The sequence below is a fragment of the Hylobates moloch genome, unplaced genomic scaffold (assembly GCF_009828535.3).
Source record: "Hylobates moloch isolate HMO894 unplaced genomic scaffold, HMol_V3 SCAFFOLD_1, whole genome shotgun sequence".
Lineage (NCBI taxonomy): Eukaryota > Metazoa > Chordata > Mammalia > Primates > Hylobatidae > Hylobates > Hylobates moloch.
In genome coordinates this window covers 62,808,965-62,826,286 of record NW_026652276.1, presented here as the reverse complement: position 1 = coordinate 62,826,286, position 17,322 = coordinate 62,808,965, and the positions used below count along the sequence as shown (strand labels likewise).

The 17,322-nt window shown below is 37.4% G+C and overlaps 1 protein-coding gene across 10 annotated transcripts in view; it reads right to left on the bottom strand.

The window, feature by feature from the left end:
• ZNF385B (zinc finger protein 385B) overlaps nucleotides 1-17,322 on the bottom strand; it is a 427,950-nt gene that overhangs the window by 118,248 nt on the left and 292,380 nt on the right. The window contains exon 1 of one of the 10 annotated variants that reach the window (XM_058440607.1): nucleotides 10,140-10,237. The exons of 8 other annotated variants lie outside the window; for them this stretch is intronic. In XM_058440607.1, coding sequence (XP_058296590.1) covers nucleotides 10,140-10,224 — 85 coding nt within the window. In that variant the 5' untranslated portion in view covers nucleotides 10,225-10,237. Of the gene's footprint in view, nucleotides 1-1,045; nucleotides 1,065-10,139; nucleotides 10,238-17,322 lie in introns of those variants that run through there. One more of the 10 variants, XM_032755258.2, reaches the window with a different exon arrangement.

Sequence of the window (17,322 nt, the reverse complement as noted above, 5' to 3'; positions counted from 1 at the left end):
GGTCACACATCAGTGTCTCAAGGACCTTGGAAAAATTAATGCATTTCTGGCTTTAACCTATTCATTTTTTGCAAGTCCACTGAACCCTCAGTGTTTACACCTCTAACCCATGAATAAGATAGAATAAAAGAAGTCGATGCTCTTTCAATATTTTTCAAACCCCCTGAAATCCCACTGGAGGCTATAAGATAAAAACATCTTCCTGGTGCCAAGAGTTCCTAAGTCCTTTTCTAATAAGATATTTATTCACGTTTTACAAATGGCAAAATTGAAAAAAAAAAAAAGGTGGGGAGTAAGGTGAGGGAAATAAAAGGTGGGGGAAAATAAAGTGATAACATTAAAATAGAAATGAGAATTTCACAAGTACCTATTGTATACATACAAATTATACCTACTCTTAGACAATACTCCCTCTTGAGGAGCTAAACTTACCTGGTTTCCAGAGAGATTTCTATGCCCAAGGGTCTAAACAAACATGAAACCATTGAGCTTTGACATGAACTAGATAGAACATTAAAACTTGAAATGGTGCCTATCATAAAAATCATGTGACAAGAGCGCAAATCACCCACGTCACTCAATTTGATTACAGCCTACCAGCCACTATTCTGTCAATCTTAATGTGGATTCTTGGACATGTATAATCATCAGCTTAAATATACTTTCTGAAAAGAAGATAAAAAGGAGAGAGAGTTCTAACATAGTTGGATTGAACATGAATCTCACTTTTACCTAGTAGTTATTCTGACACAAACTTTGAAAGAAAGGGGAACAGTAGCTCATAAAGGTTAAAGAAATGTGGGAAATCAGTTACCTCGTCATTATAGTTACTAAAGTGGCTCAATAGTACAACTGAAATACAAACAGGCTAGGAAAATCAAGATACCATTAGACAAAGGAGTTGCAAAATTAGCAAATTCTATTTGTCTTAATTCTGATACTTTTCTCTTTTTCTGAAATTCATTTGACCTGTTTTATATTTTTGTCACATATTTCATAAGAAAGTTCCTTAAGGTGTAAATGTGGGTCAGTTAGCAGTGCTTACCTTTGTTTTTAAGATTACAGTCCACGTTCACGTCTGCATTTGAGCATTGTACGAGATGTTACATTTAAAAGTAAATAATTCCATCATCTGAACCTGGTGCTCCTGTGAAATGTGGTGCTAGGAAACAGCCGGCAGGCAGTGCTTCTGAACAAATCATACGTCCTGTAATTGCCGCTTAGCTCTAATTACTATTGAGGATCGTGTTTGCAACTTGATTCCAGGGAGAGGGCAGAAAACCTTCTGATGACACAGAACCAAATATATCCTAAAAGACTGACAAGTGGCTTTCTTTCACGTAATTTTTCTGAGTATCTCCCAGCTACTCAAGAACTACCACTCTGTCATAGTAAAATGGAAATAAAGAAAACTGACACCCACGTCTCCCTCCTAACAAAGCAATTCAATTCTCTCAAAATATCTACTTATCACAACTGTTTGCAATTTTCAGTATCACTTATATGTCAAGGGATTATTCCCCCACAAGTGGGCAACTAAATCTTTTAAAATTGCTTTTTATTTCAAAAAGAAATGTGTTCCCACAACAAACTTTATTTATATTCTGTTAGACTAGAATAATTTATTTGCATTCTATTAGGCCTGAAGAATTTGTTTCCTTTCCTATGGATTTTTAGGTTTTAAATAAAGATTCATATAGTTCAAAAAGACTAGAGCAGACGTCAATTTGATGTTGATAAAATTAATAGGGATGTGTATGCATCTCAACTCAAAAACCTAATTTCAGTTATATGGGGTATTATGGTAAAATTGAAGTTATACATGCTTGGAACTAAAATGATTTATTATTTGCTCTCATATCTAATTAATTTAACCTTGCATCTAGTGGCATCTGACCATGTTGTCAGAATAAAGCATCTGATATATCCATGTTACACAGTGTGGCTATGACTGAATGGTTGTTTTGCTTATGCTAAGCTGATTGTCATTGATACTGATGAGTTAGCTTAGTGGGCATTTGAATGAGTAAAAGAAACTTGAAACGACTGATGCTTGCAAATGTCAGGAAGGATTTTGCACCTTTGGTTGGGCAACTTAGAACATTTGCTAACCACAGCCAACACTTTAGTGACGTACAGAAAAAATTATATTTATCCAAGTTCTGAGATTTAGTATATCTGCTTATGTCAGATTTGCACAGTAACTATCAGGGACAGGTAAACCTAAGTGAATAATTAGATGCAGCAAACAAAATGGTAATTATAAAACCAGCTCTTAGAAATGGTACATTTTTTCCAGTCTCAATCATCTAAGTTATGAATAATAACAAAATAATATTCTAAATGAAACATAGTATGCTAGCTCTATACTTATTTCCCCCCAAATAACAATTGGGCACTCCTTATGATTACAGTATAATTATAGTCATGGCTGTAGTTTTCACTTAAAAAACGTCTTCATCTATGATAGCTCTCCCCTAAGAAACCTCTGCTCTGTAGAGATTATGTTGATGGCCTCTTCAAAATATTTTTCTTTCATGAAGAAGTATTTCATTCTTTCTTACCTGCTGTTGACTCATGACTGATTCTTGGAGTATTTTTTCTAGAACATTTCCAGGTCTGGAATACTAGTGCATCCTTGAACTCCCAAGCTCTTTATTTGTACGTCTCACATATTTTTAGTTTAGTTGAGTAGTACACAAAGTGTGGTCCTCAGACCAGCAGCATCAGCATCCCCTGATAACTTGTTAGAAAAGCAAATTCTGAGGCCTCATTCCAGATCTACAGACTCATAAACACTGGGGATGGGGCCCAGTAATCTGTGTTTTAGCCAGCCCCCTACATGACCTGAAACATGCTGATGTTTGAGAACCACTGGTCCATAGTGCAGGTATGTACTAAGACCAGTGGGAGAATGGGATAAGGAACACTTAAGCCTCTATGGGGAAAACTACAGGAGAGACAGAGGCTCCACAGGAGGTGACATTTAAGTGGTTATCTAAAAGATGAGAAGAGCTTGGACGGATCCAAAGGAGGCACCAGGCATCTCTTACCTAGCTAAGTCATCACCTTGAGTTAGTTAATGCAGCCCGCCCTCTCTATAAGACCTTACCCTATCAATCACCATCTTTCTTTAGTCAGTCCATTCTTAAGGAAACAAAACTTGCTTCATTCTTGTTACCTTCTTAGTCTACCAACTATTTGCTCTTACCTTTTAACTTCTTTTAGGGTAGCCTACCCTTCCTTTATTTTTTACTATCCCCGCACTTCATAAACACTGTCATCTGGCTTATGATTTCTCCAGCAAAATAAAACTAGAGTTCTGAAGGCCCCTATCAGTCCTCCTTGACCTCTCTACCATTGGTAGAATATAATCCCATTTCTAAATCACCTCTTTTCCAAGCTCAACTTTTGTATTTCTAACCTCAACTTTTGCATTTTCCCTCAAGTTCAACTTGTACAAAATTAAACTACTTATCCCAGCCTCCCTGCCCCTGCCCTTACCCCAGCCTCCCTGCCCCTATCCCCTCACCTCACTCCCTAAAGCATATTTCTTCTCTGCTGATCTTTACTTTCTTACATGCAGACTCTAAAATTTGAAGCTGTATTTGTCTTCTCCCTCTTCCTTGTCCCTGAATCCAGTTAGTAAGCTTTATGACATCTGTCACCTCCTTTCCTTTTTCATACCCATTGCCATTACCTTCATTTAGGTCCTCATTAGCTGTTCACAAGCATAATTCCTTAATCATTGTATTTCCCTTGTAGTCAAATGAATTCTTAAGAAGAACAGCTCAAATCAATCATTATCCTACTCAAACATCTGTGGCTCCCCTCAGTGAGTTACAGGCTCTGTAATACTATACACCTGTCTAAATCGCTACCCTGCTACTTACCAGCTGGGAAACATTACATAAATTAATTGACTTAGCCCCAATTTTCCCAGCTGACAAGTAGGAATAAAACAGTAATCATATCTCATGAGGAGCTCTGAAGGAAATAATGCATGTAAATTCTTACCATGGTGGCTAGAACACTGAAGGATTTAGTGAATGGTGAGCATTATTATTACCATCACCATAGAATCCAATTCAAATGCCGCAGTTCAGCATCCAACACCAACCTCAAACTTAAATGAAAACTGTTTTCTCACACTTTATAAGATTTATTAAACCAAATTATCTCTCAAGGACAGGCCCCACATCTCATTTTTCTTTTTGTCTCTGGCCCCTTAGACAGTGCCTTACACTTGGTAGTTGCTCCAGAAATGTTCACTGCATGAAGCACTAGCTGGTTCTTGTACATACACATTTTCTGAGTTCTATCACTTTTTTCATGCTGTCATGCCTTCCAGGATGCTCTTCCCTTTTTGTCTCCTTTTAAATTCTCTCCATTTTCAAGTGACACTTTAAATGCCATCTCTTCCACGAAGCCTTCCCTCCTTTTTCAGAAGAAAGCATTTTGATTTCCTCTGAACCTGCAATGCATTTTATTTACATCTCCATTACAGTACTAAGACTGTTGATAACCTGCAATGCATTTTATTTACATCTTCATTACAGTACTTAAGACTGTTGATAACCTGCAATGTATTTTATTTACATCTTCATTACACTACTTAAGACTGTTGATTGTGTATTACTTGTGCATGTGTCTTCTTCCCCAAAGAGCTCTAAGCTCTTCTGGCTTAGAGACCAGACTTAATTTATTGCTGTTTGTCTAGGGCCCTGCCCAGAGAAGGCACTTAATGAATGTGTTGAGTGAATGCAGGCATAAAGGAAGCATCTGTGTTTTTAATATAAGAACTGTGCTGCTGCATACTACCTGATTAAAGGTTTTATTGCTCATTGATAATTATGATCATCTTCAAAGAGTACATGGATTATGAGAATTACAGAAACAAGTTTAAGACCTCTTATAAATGAAGTATGTTCCTAATTTTGGCTTAAAGTCAGTACTCTAGAATCTAGAAGCATTTTTCATGGAAATAATAATTCCTGGGATAGTCCTCAAAAGCTTAATTAACCTTCAGGACAGCTGTGTAAGATATAGCATTGCATTAGCAATAGCACCTCAATGCCAACCCTACTATAAGGGGTCTTGAAAAGGAGTCAATAGCCTGTGAGTGTTTATGAAGATACTCAGTCTTCCTTGCAAAACATAAAGCCATGACTTTTGTTTTCTTTTTTATATTTTAAGACATACTTAGAAAGCCATAACCTGAAGCCAACTTAGTTGTGTATTCGAATGGTTACTTTTCATTGCCAGGATGAATGTGACCTGGTTAAAGAATTAATTTATAACTGTTGATTATAAATTGTAAATGTAGAAAATGGAAGTCCTCTATAAAGTCCACATATTTGAATTTTTAGGACTCAGAAATAATTTTCTTTTTAATTTACAGTTCTAAATTATAGTTTTCATGTCTTCACTTTGAATTAATTTTAAATGGACTATGGCTTCTGATTCTTCAGCTTCAGTTCCTTCATCCGAATCCCCCTGACAAATGCATAATGACTTGTTGACAAATTTTTAATTACATTCATTGCGGAGGGGAACTGTTATTTTAGAGTAACTCTCGAGTGAGTATATAATCTTTTTTTTTTTGGGGGGGGGGGGGGATGGGGTCTCGCTCTGTCACCCAGGCTGGAGTGCAGTGGTGCAATCTCGGCTCACTGCAACCTCCACCTCTTGGGTTCAAGTGATTCTCCCTGCTTCCGCCTCCCAAGTAGCTGAGATTACAGGTGCCAGCCACCACACCTGGCTAATTTTGTATTTTTAGTTGAGACAGGGTTTCGCCATGTTGGCCAGGCTGGTCTCGACCTCCTGACCTCCAGTGATCCACCTGCCTTGGCCTCCCAAATTGCTGGGATTACAGGCATTGAGCCACTGTGCCAGGCCCATAATCTTTTTTAATGAAAAAATTATGGCCCTTCTAATCATCTGAATTGCAATCTTGGATTTTCACAAGTTACTTATTTAAAGCAGCAGGCAAACCTAGAAACAAGCTATCTGTGGGGGGAAAAACAAACAAACATATTTTCACTGATACTTTTGCTTCCACCATCACTGAGCAAGACATTATGGTAAATTGAAAAGTGGGGTCACTGGTCCTAAAGGTGCTTTTCTATTCAGAGAACAAAAATGATATATCCAAAACAATTAGAGACTAATACAAAGACACATAAAATTTAATGTAAATTAGTGGCACAGATATAGAAGTGGTACAGGACAGATCAAAACATTCACAGGGCAGGAAGCTTTGTTTCATTCACTAATGTATTCTAAGCACCAGGAACAATGCCTTGCACATATTGTCAGCTCAAAAGCCACTGCAATCAAAGGAGAGACAAAAGTGGGCTAGAAGAGCTTGAGAAAGTTTCACTGTGAAGGCAGGACTTCAGCAAGACCTTAAAATATGTGATTCTTTGATTCCTCCTTAGCTTCCACCTACATCCAGACTATTGGCAAGTCCTGTTGTCTCCACCTCCAACATAGGCTGCAAATCTTCCTGCTTCCGTCCATGTCACTGTCACATACTAGTCCAAGACACCAACATTTGTCTGGACTACAGCTTATGGCTCTTAAGGGATTTTTCTGGGACCACTTATGGTCTCCGACATTTGGTTCTCACACAGCAGCTGAGCAAACTGTTTAAAAATACAAATCTGATCATGTCGCTCCAGTGGAACAGCTTCCCACAGCACCTGGAATAAAATCAAACCCCTTGCTATGGCCTACAGTCACCACATGTTTAATTAAGCCCCTGCCTACTTCCAAAACCTCACCGAGTACTGCCTCTCTTCCCCCAGCCCCCAAGATCTAAGCTTCCTTCTTCTCTCTTTCCCAAACACGTCACATTCACTCTATCTCAGGCTTTTGCCTTTGCTGTTCCCTCAGCATGAAGCTCCCTGCTCCCATTTCAGTTGTGCCTCAGCTCAGTTATCATCTCAGTGAGCCCCTCCCTCTATTACACTGCTCGTTTTATTTACTTCATGGCACTTATTTGTCTCTAAAATGATCATGTTTTACTTGTTTACTTGTTCATTATCTCCTGTTACTAAAATATAATCTCCACAGGGATAACAACTATATTCCCAGTTTCTAGAGCAGGGCCAGGCCTATGGTAGGTACTCAATACATATTTTGAATGAATGAATGATCACACTTATCCAGCATTTTCAAATGTGAAAATACAATTTTAGCATCAAATGGTTTCATGGACTTCTCACATAGTATTAGTGTTATTTTTTCCCTCAGTATTCACTGATCATATTCAAAGCTGCTATGAAGTTAGCAACATTTAAAGTACAGTGGTATTTCATTATCACAGTAGGGCTGACATACGTTTGGCAAAAATATGTTGGGTATGTGCGAGAAATGGTATTTATTCAATCTGTCAAATTGAAATCTATCAAACTTAGTACACATTTCCATTTACAGGTACGTGAGGATCCTCAGCCCACAGATGTCAGTGAAGCCATTAATTGATACTCAGATTTTATATAAGGGGACAGAAGGAATGGCAGAGGTCTTAGTTAGGGCTTTCTTAAGACCAATATGAGAATAAACTCTATTTAAACACTTACCCTAAACTGAGGATAAACTAACTTATTTTTTAAACCATCTAACACCTAGAGTATATTAGTCATCTTTACTCATTTGTATACCAATGTCTAACACTTACATAACATTTATGATGCACCAACACCGTTCTATACACTTATGTATATTAATTCACCCAATTTTCAAGTTAACACAGTAGAGGAAGAACTTGCTATTACCTGCATTCTCTAGATGAGGAAACAAGGCACAGAAAGACAAAATATCTTTCCCAAGATCCTGAAGCAGGCAAGCGTCAGAGCTGGGGTTCAAACACACGTAGTTTGGCTCTAGAGTCCATACTTTTAACACTATGTTAGGCTGCCTTGCTAATCTAAGGAGGTATCATTTTTACACTAGTAAAATATCTTTTGCACCATCCATAGCATATAAGAAAAATTGCTTATTAGATGTCAGTTACTCCTAAATATGCATATTTTACTCTTAAACATTCTTAGGTAGTATCTTCCTGATTACTGCCAAATAAAGCTCTGAAATACTTCACAGCAAGTAACTTTATGAAGCAGTTCTATATCATGTGGGAAATCATGAGGCAAATCTAAATAAAATATCAAATCTCACAGTGCCTTTAACATCACTGTGAAAACAGCATAATTTTCTAGGACATGTTGTGAAGGCTTAGGTGATAAGATAGCATATCTTAAAATGACTTGAAACCAAAAATGTATTTGTGAGCATATTCCCAAATCACCACAAATGTTCTGTTTTGACAGGTTAGAACATGAGGACACAGAACTCACCTTACTATATAAGGTCTTCAAGTGTGCAAAGCACAGTGCTTTCTGCACCGTATTGGGTCAAGCTGTTTATGAAGAAAGGTCAATATTGGCTTATAGCACCAAGGTTATATAGTCCAAGAAAGAATTCCAATAAGACTTAGGTTGTTCTCTCATTCATATAAGGCCCTTCATTTATTTCCTCATTTAGTCCCTCCTTTTTGAAGGGATTATCTGTCTTATGAAATGTGAATGAGTCAAGGAGGAGTTGAGTATCCTGAACATAGCCCACGTTATGCAACATGACCCCTATGTAATAAATCTTTCTAGAAGCAGGTCTTTTCCAAATGGGGCTTGTCTTCACTATTCTCATGTGATACTTGGCAAATGAGGTATTCTGAGTCTGACTGGACACTTCTCTGCTCCTCAGGTGACAACTCTTTAACACAGATGTCAGCCGGAAAACTTTACTGGGGCACGTAGGGGATCAGAACTTTTGAATCATGTCCAGCCAAGAGAGTCCATCATCTCTCGGCTCTCTGCTGCCCTGCCCCATCCCAACACCAACATACCACTCCTGCAAGTCCTCCCAGCTCTGATGGCACAGAACATGGGAGGGGGAAAGGATGGGCTCTCAACATGAAGCTAGTTCCTTTGTGAGTTCACTAAGGCAGAAAAATCTATACATTTCTGTGATCTATTCTTTAATACAAATTTGGGGGCTTGGGAATCAATGTGAAGGAACTTAGGGCCTTTTATCATAGCCTTAGAGCCAGACCCCAGTTCAAATTTTGCTTTCGCCATTTAATAGTGAAAAGACTTTGGAGAAATGCTTATTCTCTGAGCCTCAATTTTCTCGTCAGAAATAACACCTGTCTTTTTTAGATTTGGAAGGGGAAGGACACTTATACAATGCTTAACACAGTGTCTGGCACAGTGTGCATTCAATAAATGTTAGTTCTCTCTTTGTTTCTCTGATTCTGAAGAGAGCCAGTTGTTTGGAGGCTGGCATTTAGAAATGCCTATAATATTCTCAACATATTCCATTTTTATTGTTTTCTCTTTATTTTGGCTTTATGCCAGGGCTTCTTAAATTAGGATCCGTGGACCATCCCCTCTCCAGGAATTGTATGCAAATATTTGCAACCATGCTCATTTCTCAGAGAGAGGAATCAGAGTTAATCAATTCACAAGGGATTCTGTGATTCAAGGGGATTAAAAATGTGTGCGTATGTTTCTGAAAAGTTGCAGGCAAACCGAATATCTTTTTTTAAATCAAATTTTATTTTTAATGTACTAGAAGAGCCTGCGAGTAAAAGGGACTCTACAATGAATCTTTCTATAAAGCAAATACTTGTTTCATAAACTGCATATTTAATCCAGGTTTTTTCAGCTTTTGCATGCTACCTTTGATTAAAGTAGAATATATAGTGATATTACACACATAGTAGCTAACTTCCATTAACAATTTAAACACAGCTTGTGGGGTCAAGTTCAAGTTCAGTGTACACTGAAAGAGAAAGAACTCCAGAAAGTCCTTGCTCTTAACTGGACAAAGTCTTCGTTATCCTCTGCTCCAAATATCTCATTTTATGGAGGAAGAAATTGAGGTTCTGAGAGGTTATGTGACTTGCCCAAGGTCATTACAATAGTTATGGACAATGAGGAATAACAGCTGTAAAAATAATGACAGTGATTCTGATGATGATGACAGCACTGTGATCTATTGAGCATTTACTTAAGCTAAGTCTTTTAAAGACTCTAACCTCATGTACTTTCACTACAAGCCTGAAGGAAGATTACCTCTATTCAGCAGATGAGGCACTCTGCCCAGGGCTGCATAGCCAGCAAAGGGACAACTTAGAACAAAATCCAGCTCACAACTCATATCCCTGTTTTGGCTTTCCACATTGTACTCTTAATAAGTACTTGAAACTGCTTCCCAGAACACAACAGAACAGAGAGTCACGTGGTCTTGAAATACAAACAATTAAAAGGTTAGTTAGGAAAGATTCAGTTACAACCTTTAAGTTCTATTCATATTTTCAGATGGGGTTTCACAAATACAACATTAGACAGTTCTTGCTAATGCTACACTTTCACAAATATAGACTAGGAGTACAATCTCTAGAACAAATCCAGATCATCTCCTGCTTGTAGTAGGGCTCTTAGACACAACCCTCCTCTGGCCATACTCCTACCCAGTTCATAGGCCAAAGGGATTGGCCCACATTGTCTATGCCTTCCCCACCCCTCCTTCTAGACCACATCCTGGGCTCCTGGGATTCTGTAAGTCGATGCCCTAATGGCCCTCGGACTACTTCCAAGTCCTCTGTAGGTCTCTTTTCCAGTTCCCTTCCTGTGAGGTGGACAACACCTGTGTGGGCCTGGGAGTGGCCTCAGGGTGGCTATTTTCAGGAAATGTAGTTGGAGGTTGGCAGTGAGGACTAGGGTGTCTATCTTCTTGTTGAACAGGACAGGAGGTGGGCCAGGAGCCACTTTGTGCTTCCATGTTCTGGCAGAGAACTTTGAGGTGTCTAGGAATTCTAAAATAATACCTGGCCTTCTCAGAAATTCATGAATAAAAAAATCCATGTATTCAAAATCCAACTGATTTTCAATGATGGCTAAAAGCCACACAGTGTACTAGGTGTTAAGTATGTAATGATGGACCAGAAAACTTCAGTCCCTGCCTTCATGGAGCTAACTGCCTTGTGAAGGGTTTATTTGAACACACGGATATTTAAGATACAGAGTGATAGTGTGGCAATAGGAAAAATACTGATAGGCTGAGGGCACATAATTCTTTCATAGGTGTCCAGTAAGACTTTCTTGAAAAAGTAAGGTCTAAGCTGAAAACTTGAAGAGTAGAATTTACCTAGACAAAAGGGAATATGATAGAAGAAGAGGAAGAACTGATCCAGGTATGTTTCGAGAAAACTACACATAAAGCCAGACCTGAATCCAGAATAAGCACAGTGTCCTGAAATGAAAGATTTTCAGTATTGACTAAAGTTTTCTCTGGGGTAAGAAATGTTCCTGGAGAGGTATGCTGGGATCACACCAATGCAGGTCCTGTAAGTCAGGTTAATATGTTTAGAATTGTCCTAAAGGCAGTGAAGAGTCAAAGACAGATTTTAAATAAGGGCATGCCATGATGAAGCTTTCATGTTATGAACATCAGTGGTTGGAGAATCAATTATCTATATGTGCAAGAGGAGCTCATGGCGAAGGCTGGGTGGGAAAAGAGAGGCTGATAGCGCTAAGGAGTTCAAGTAGAAGGCATCATAGTAACCTATGTGAGAGACAATTTGAGTATGAACTGAGGGTTAGGCTGTAGTGAGAAAAGAATACAGACAAAAGAGGTAGACTCAATAGGACATGACAACTGATTGGAGACAGGGCTAATATCCAATGGACTATTCAGCAAGGCTTCCAGCTTGGGTAGATGGAAAGGCCTATCACGGAGAACGAACACAGAAGGAGAGGTCAGTTTGGAGGGTAATGTCATTTCTAAGCTTTGACCTGAAAACCCCTCCACCTCAGGGATTTTGGTTCCTATCTGCCCATACTACCACCAAGACTGAGGTTGTCCAAGGCCTGTGTGCTAGACTGTACGGGCCTCCCCTTCCCACTAAGCCCTGTTTATACTGTACCACCAAAAAGAAGGGCAGACAAACAAGAGCCATGAATAAAGGGAATTCTTGAATGAGGCTCTCGTTTATAATTCCTCTGTCAAAGATAGTCATTTGTTTAAAATATGTGGCTATCATTAAAGTTATCAGGACTGTTTAATAAATAATAAAGTAGCAGAATTTCCCCAATTATATTTGATTTTCAGATATTTCAAATCTTATAGCAAGAATTCAGATTCAGTCAATATTTCAAGAATCTGCTCTCAAGTATTTGATGTTAACCCAATAAATGTTGATACTTTAAAGTTGAAGAAAATGACTTAGGAATGGCGAATTCATATCTTCTGTAACATATCGTTTCAGACGTTGTATATGCATTTCACAGTATGTCTCTAGCAGCAATTAATCTTTATTAATAGATCTGAATTATTATCTTTACTCAATCTCCAAGAATTTCACATGAAAAATTCTGGAAGAAAAATTTTAAGCAATAGCACTTAGACTTGGATGAAAGGAATAGTATAATTTTTAATTTTTATTTTGCCAAAACACCAAACTGACATGCTAACAATACTTTGTGAGGCCAGCAGCTACCAGGAAAAAAGAAAAACCAAAAAAAAAAAAACCCAAAAAACTAAAGGATAGGTTCAGTTTTTATTGAAAACAAACTTTTCAAAAGTAAAATTTATCATTTTGCTCAATATTGATGTATATTTGTTTGTTTTATTTATTAGTTATGTCATGTGCTGTAAAGTTAGGTCTTTTAAAAATAAAAATTTAGATTAAAAGCTAAATTTAAGAAAGTTACTTTTGAACTTTTTAACAATTGTGCTATGTGAATTTTTGAAGTTAAAAAAATAGAAATCAATACTCTGTAAGGGAAAAATAAAAAACGGATGAGAAAGCTTTCAAGCCTTCATAAATATTTTAAGTAAGCTCAGGGGAAAAAGACAAGTTGTGTGTCAGCAATGCCAAAGTTACTCAGATCTAATGCCTATGTGGCTTTGGATAAAGTCTTAATTTTTTTTACATTTCAGTCTCTGTGAATACAAGAACTAGAATAAAAACAAACTCGCCAAAATGCCATAAAAATAAGGTTAATTATGAGCTCTGACATAACTTGATAAAAAGTATAGAATTATTATTATAATATCTATTTTATTTTCTCTTTCCACAGAAGGGTATCCTTGTGAACCAAAAGGAATGACTTTTAAAATCACTCCTTTACTATAATGCTGTTTAAGATCCATAACAAAATCTTTACTCATGAGGAACGGGCAAATAAAAATTAACAATTTGAGGGTGATGACAGAAGTATGACTCAGGCCTGAATTAAGGGGTTTGAATCCTGCACATAAACTGCATTTTACAATAGGGAAAATATAGGTAAACCACAATCTGTTTAGGGAAAAACAAAACTGTACCTTTCTGTGGATAAAATACAGATCAGAAGTGATACTAATCAGATAGGGAGTACTGTTCTTGCTCAGGACAATAAATGAACTCAGTACAATTAAATGAACTTTACTGTTTATCCTTCTCAATATTTTTAGGAGTCAGTGCAAATAACGAAGTAGAAAGTCTATGGAAGCAGAATCTAAAGTATCCCTGTTTGGCTCTGAGCAAGATATTTATCTGCTTTATCCTGAATAAGGAGCAGCGTGGGCTAAAAAATATCTCTGAGTAAACAATGATAAAATCTGCTGGGTAACTACTAAAATAATGAATATTGAAGCACTTGCATTACAGTCAAATCAACTGTAGCTACTTACAGGAAAAGACCATTAAAAGCAACAAAGCCTATAAACAAACTAGATGGAAGCAATACTAAGGAAGTTAATCTGAAGTCATACTTGTACGTTGAAGAGATTATATTCTTCACGTAGCATAGATTGTGAACATTTATAAGTATGGACACAACAACAACTAACTACTGCCTTCTCTTAGGATTCTGAAGAGTTAGGGAAAGAAGGAGGGATGTTAGGGGGTCAGGGCTTTACCTAAGGAGAGAAGCTCCTTGCTTCCCTTGCTCTCTCACTCCTTCCTTCTTGAACTTCTTAAAGCCCTGCCTTCTAGGATATTTCTCTCTCCAGGCCCTCCTCCAGTCTTTCTAATCAAATTGCTTTCTCTTTTTAGAACTGCCCTTCTTTCGTTTCTGTGTATGTTGATGCTGCTCAGCTACCAACATCGGTCTTCTGCTGGTGGCCCTCTACCCTCTCTGGATGGTCTCCCTGCCTCTCAGGGTATTATCTCTCTGCCAATGACTGCTACTCAGAGCTCAGGCCTCTGCCCCAGGCCTCAGCTCTGTATATGCAGATACCTGCTGGGTATTGCCAACTGGATGTCCCATAACCATGCTGAAAGCCAAATTTACTCGGGCTGGGAGAATTTGCTCTGCGATGTGACAATAAAATTACTCATCCTGTGATAATAAAACATATACGTAGAAGAAGAAGAGAGTCAGTGCCAAAAAGTGAGAAAACAAATAAAAACAAGATTTCGTACAAATCTTCACTATACCAGAATTATATATTTCAACTATAGTTACAATGATCTGATTACAAATTAAATGTAACATTATTTGAACTTTAAGTTCAAATGAATGATAGCGCTTCGGTTGGGTTCGTTTTGCCCCTCACCAAATGTTAAAACCAGATTGAGAAGCAGAAGTTGAAATGCTATTTCTCTGGAATTCTCATTGGCCTGCAAGCATTGCTCCTTTCCTTGGAAAGCTTTTCTTCCTACAGGAGAAGCTTTCAAAGGCCACTTGTCTGGGAGTGAGGCTCCATGTGGTAGCTGATTCTGCCTACTTTACTGCAGAATGCCAGACCCAGGGGAAGAATATCAAGAAAAAAAAGAAAGCAAAAGGGAGGAAAGAATTAATATACTTCTCTCTCTACCAAAATTTCTGCATGAAGAATAAGTGGTAGTTATGCCCAAGTGTTTTGGTATTCTTAAAAGACTTTTGTTTTTTTTTAAAGGGAGGTACCCATGTTTTTAGTTTATATTCTTGACCCAGTGCTGGTATAATGCCCATGGGATAGTTAAAAATTTTAAAGTGCTACAAGATTTTCATTAAAAATCTATTAGAATTTCCTCATGGGTTCATTTTAAAAGTAAAAGTTGGAACACATTTAAATGATCATATGTTGCATAAAAACTTTAACTTGTTTCTTCCCTTAGATAACTCCTCTCCTTGTATTCTTTAAGTTAGACGATGGCAACTCTGCCACAACACTTGCCCCCTACCTCTCCTTTTCTTCCCACAGGCACACAGTTACCAGGTCTTACACGTGTAACCCTCCAGTACGTCTCAAATCCATCCCTGCGACTGACTTCTGCCCTAGTTCAGACCCTCATCTCTTCACATCATTACTGGACTCCTTCACTCCAGTTTTAATCTCTTTGGATCCATCTCCCATGCCGCTGCCAGAACAATGTATCTAAAAACCAAAAGTGAACCACATCACTCTTCTGCTTAAAATCCTTTTTTCCATTTATCCATTTGACACATATGTCTTGAGGGTTAGGGCCTATGAGCCACATCTATGCGTGATGTTGGGAATGTGGCCTAAACAAGACAGTTGGGGTACCCATGCCCATGGAGCTTCACCTTCATCATGTCATTTACACTAACATGGCCTACATGGTCATAAATCTGACTATTTCTATGCATCTTTAAGAGAGGAAGTAACTTTTCGACTCACTAAGGTTGGATGAGGTATTCTTTCACTTTGTTCCTGTAATACCTACATTCCACATCACCATAATTACTGAATTATATTGTCAGCATCTTTCTATAAGTGCACAATCATATACCCAGTTCTGGACAAATATTTAATGACCAACAAATTTGAACATGATTCATAAATTCTATATAGTCTATAATGACTTCAGAGAAAACTGGTGGCAAGAGATACTGATAATACAGAGATGCAATTCAGGGAAGAGACCAGGAAGCAGGAGATGTTTGGATCTCAGCTCTAAGCCATATCCACATGGGCTTATAAAATTCAGGCAGTTCAACAAACACAGGGTAAGTCCAATTGATCATCTTGTTCCAGGAATCTCTGCTGCTCTGTTTGCCTTCTTGATCAAGGTGTTAATTAAGTATGTTATGATAAAAACCGGTCCTTTTGCTAGAGAAAGTTTGAGGAAAATCTCACAACAGATGGCTTTAAGCATTCCTCAGATGAGATATAAGGAATCCAGGAGAAAACTGGATATGAAAATATATTGAGGCAGTAGAAAATGTCATTATCTGCAAATGAATATTTGTGGCATGGAGAAGAGCCCTGTAACATTGGACTACTTTCCATGAAGCTTTAGAACCCTCTATGAGAAAATAAGCAGGCCACCCAGGCCCAGGTGGACTAAAGGGATCTTATTTTTTTTAAGGTCAAAATTAAGGGGGAATAAGCAAAAACTATTTTCTGAGATGGTAGAATAGTATTTTTTCCATTTAAAGCTACTTCTAGTTCATTAGAACTCATTACAGAATACTTGATATAAAGTTGATTATGTATCAGATATATACATCTCACACTGAAACATAAAGTTTCTCTAATAGCATATGCCAAAAAGTATACATGAATATAGTTCCTTTTCTTCTGTAAGACCCATTATTGTAATTCTCTAATTATATAGTGTCAGCATCTACTTTAAAGAGAAACATTGCCCATGCATGCCCAGTGTATTTCTGGTAGAAAATGTGATAACTGGACCTATGCTCCTTTATAATTATTATTCTTGGGGAAAAATAAAGTTAATTTAAGGGCTTATTAAAACCTTACAAATTGCAAAATTTCTTTTTCTTATCAGAAAAAAACTATAATTGCTTTTTACAAAAGTTTGGATAATTATGTGTCAGTATTCCTAATAAATTACTAATATGAATACTAGTTATGGCCACAGTAAGGAAAACAATGAATAAACTAATTGTTTAGTGGTTTGTGCTGTCTTTACTAAAAAAAAAAAAAAAATACTGGTGGCTATGAATAAATGTCAATGTGTTTGCTTTTCCGTAATTTTTCATAGGCTGATATATTTAACTCTCATAATGTTTTTAAGCTAACATATATCCATTTTTTTATTAAGCAATCAGTAAGTATCTAAATAGTTTTTCCTTCCTTCGCAATTACTTATTACTTAATTACATAATCATATGCTATTATTGTTGGCTAAACACCTTAGACATTAATCACTTTCCTCAACTAGTGACAGTACTCTGAAAGTGGGATGTATATGTGTGTTTGTGCATCCATATAGACATTGATAGATTCTTTGGATAATGTTTATATTTATGTATGTTGCACATTTAAGTACTATAGACTTCTATTCAGAAGCTCTAA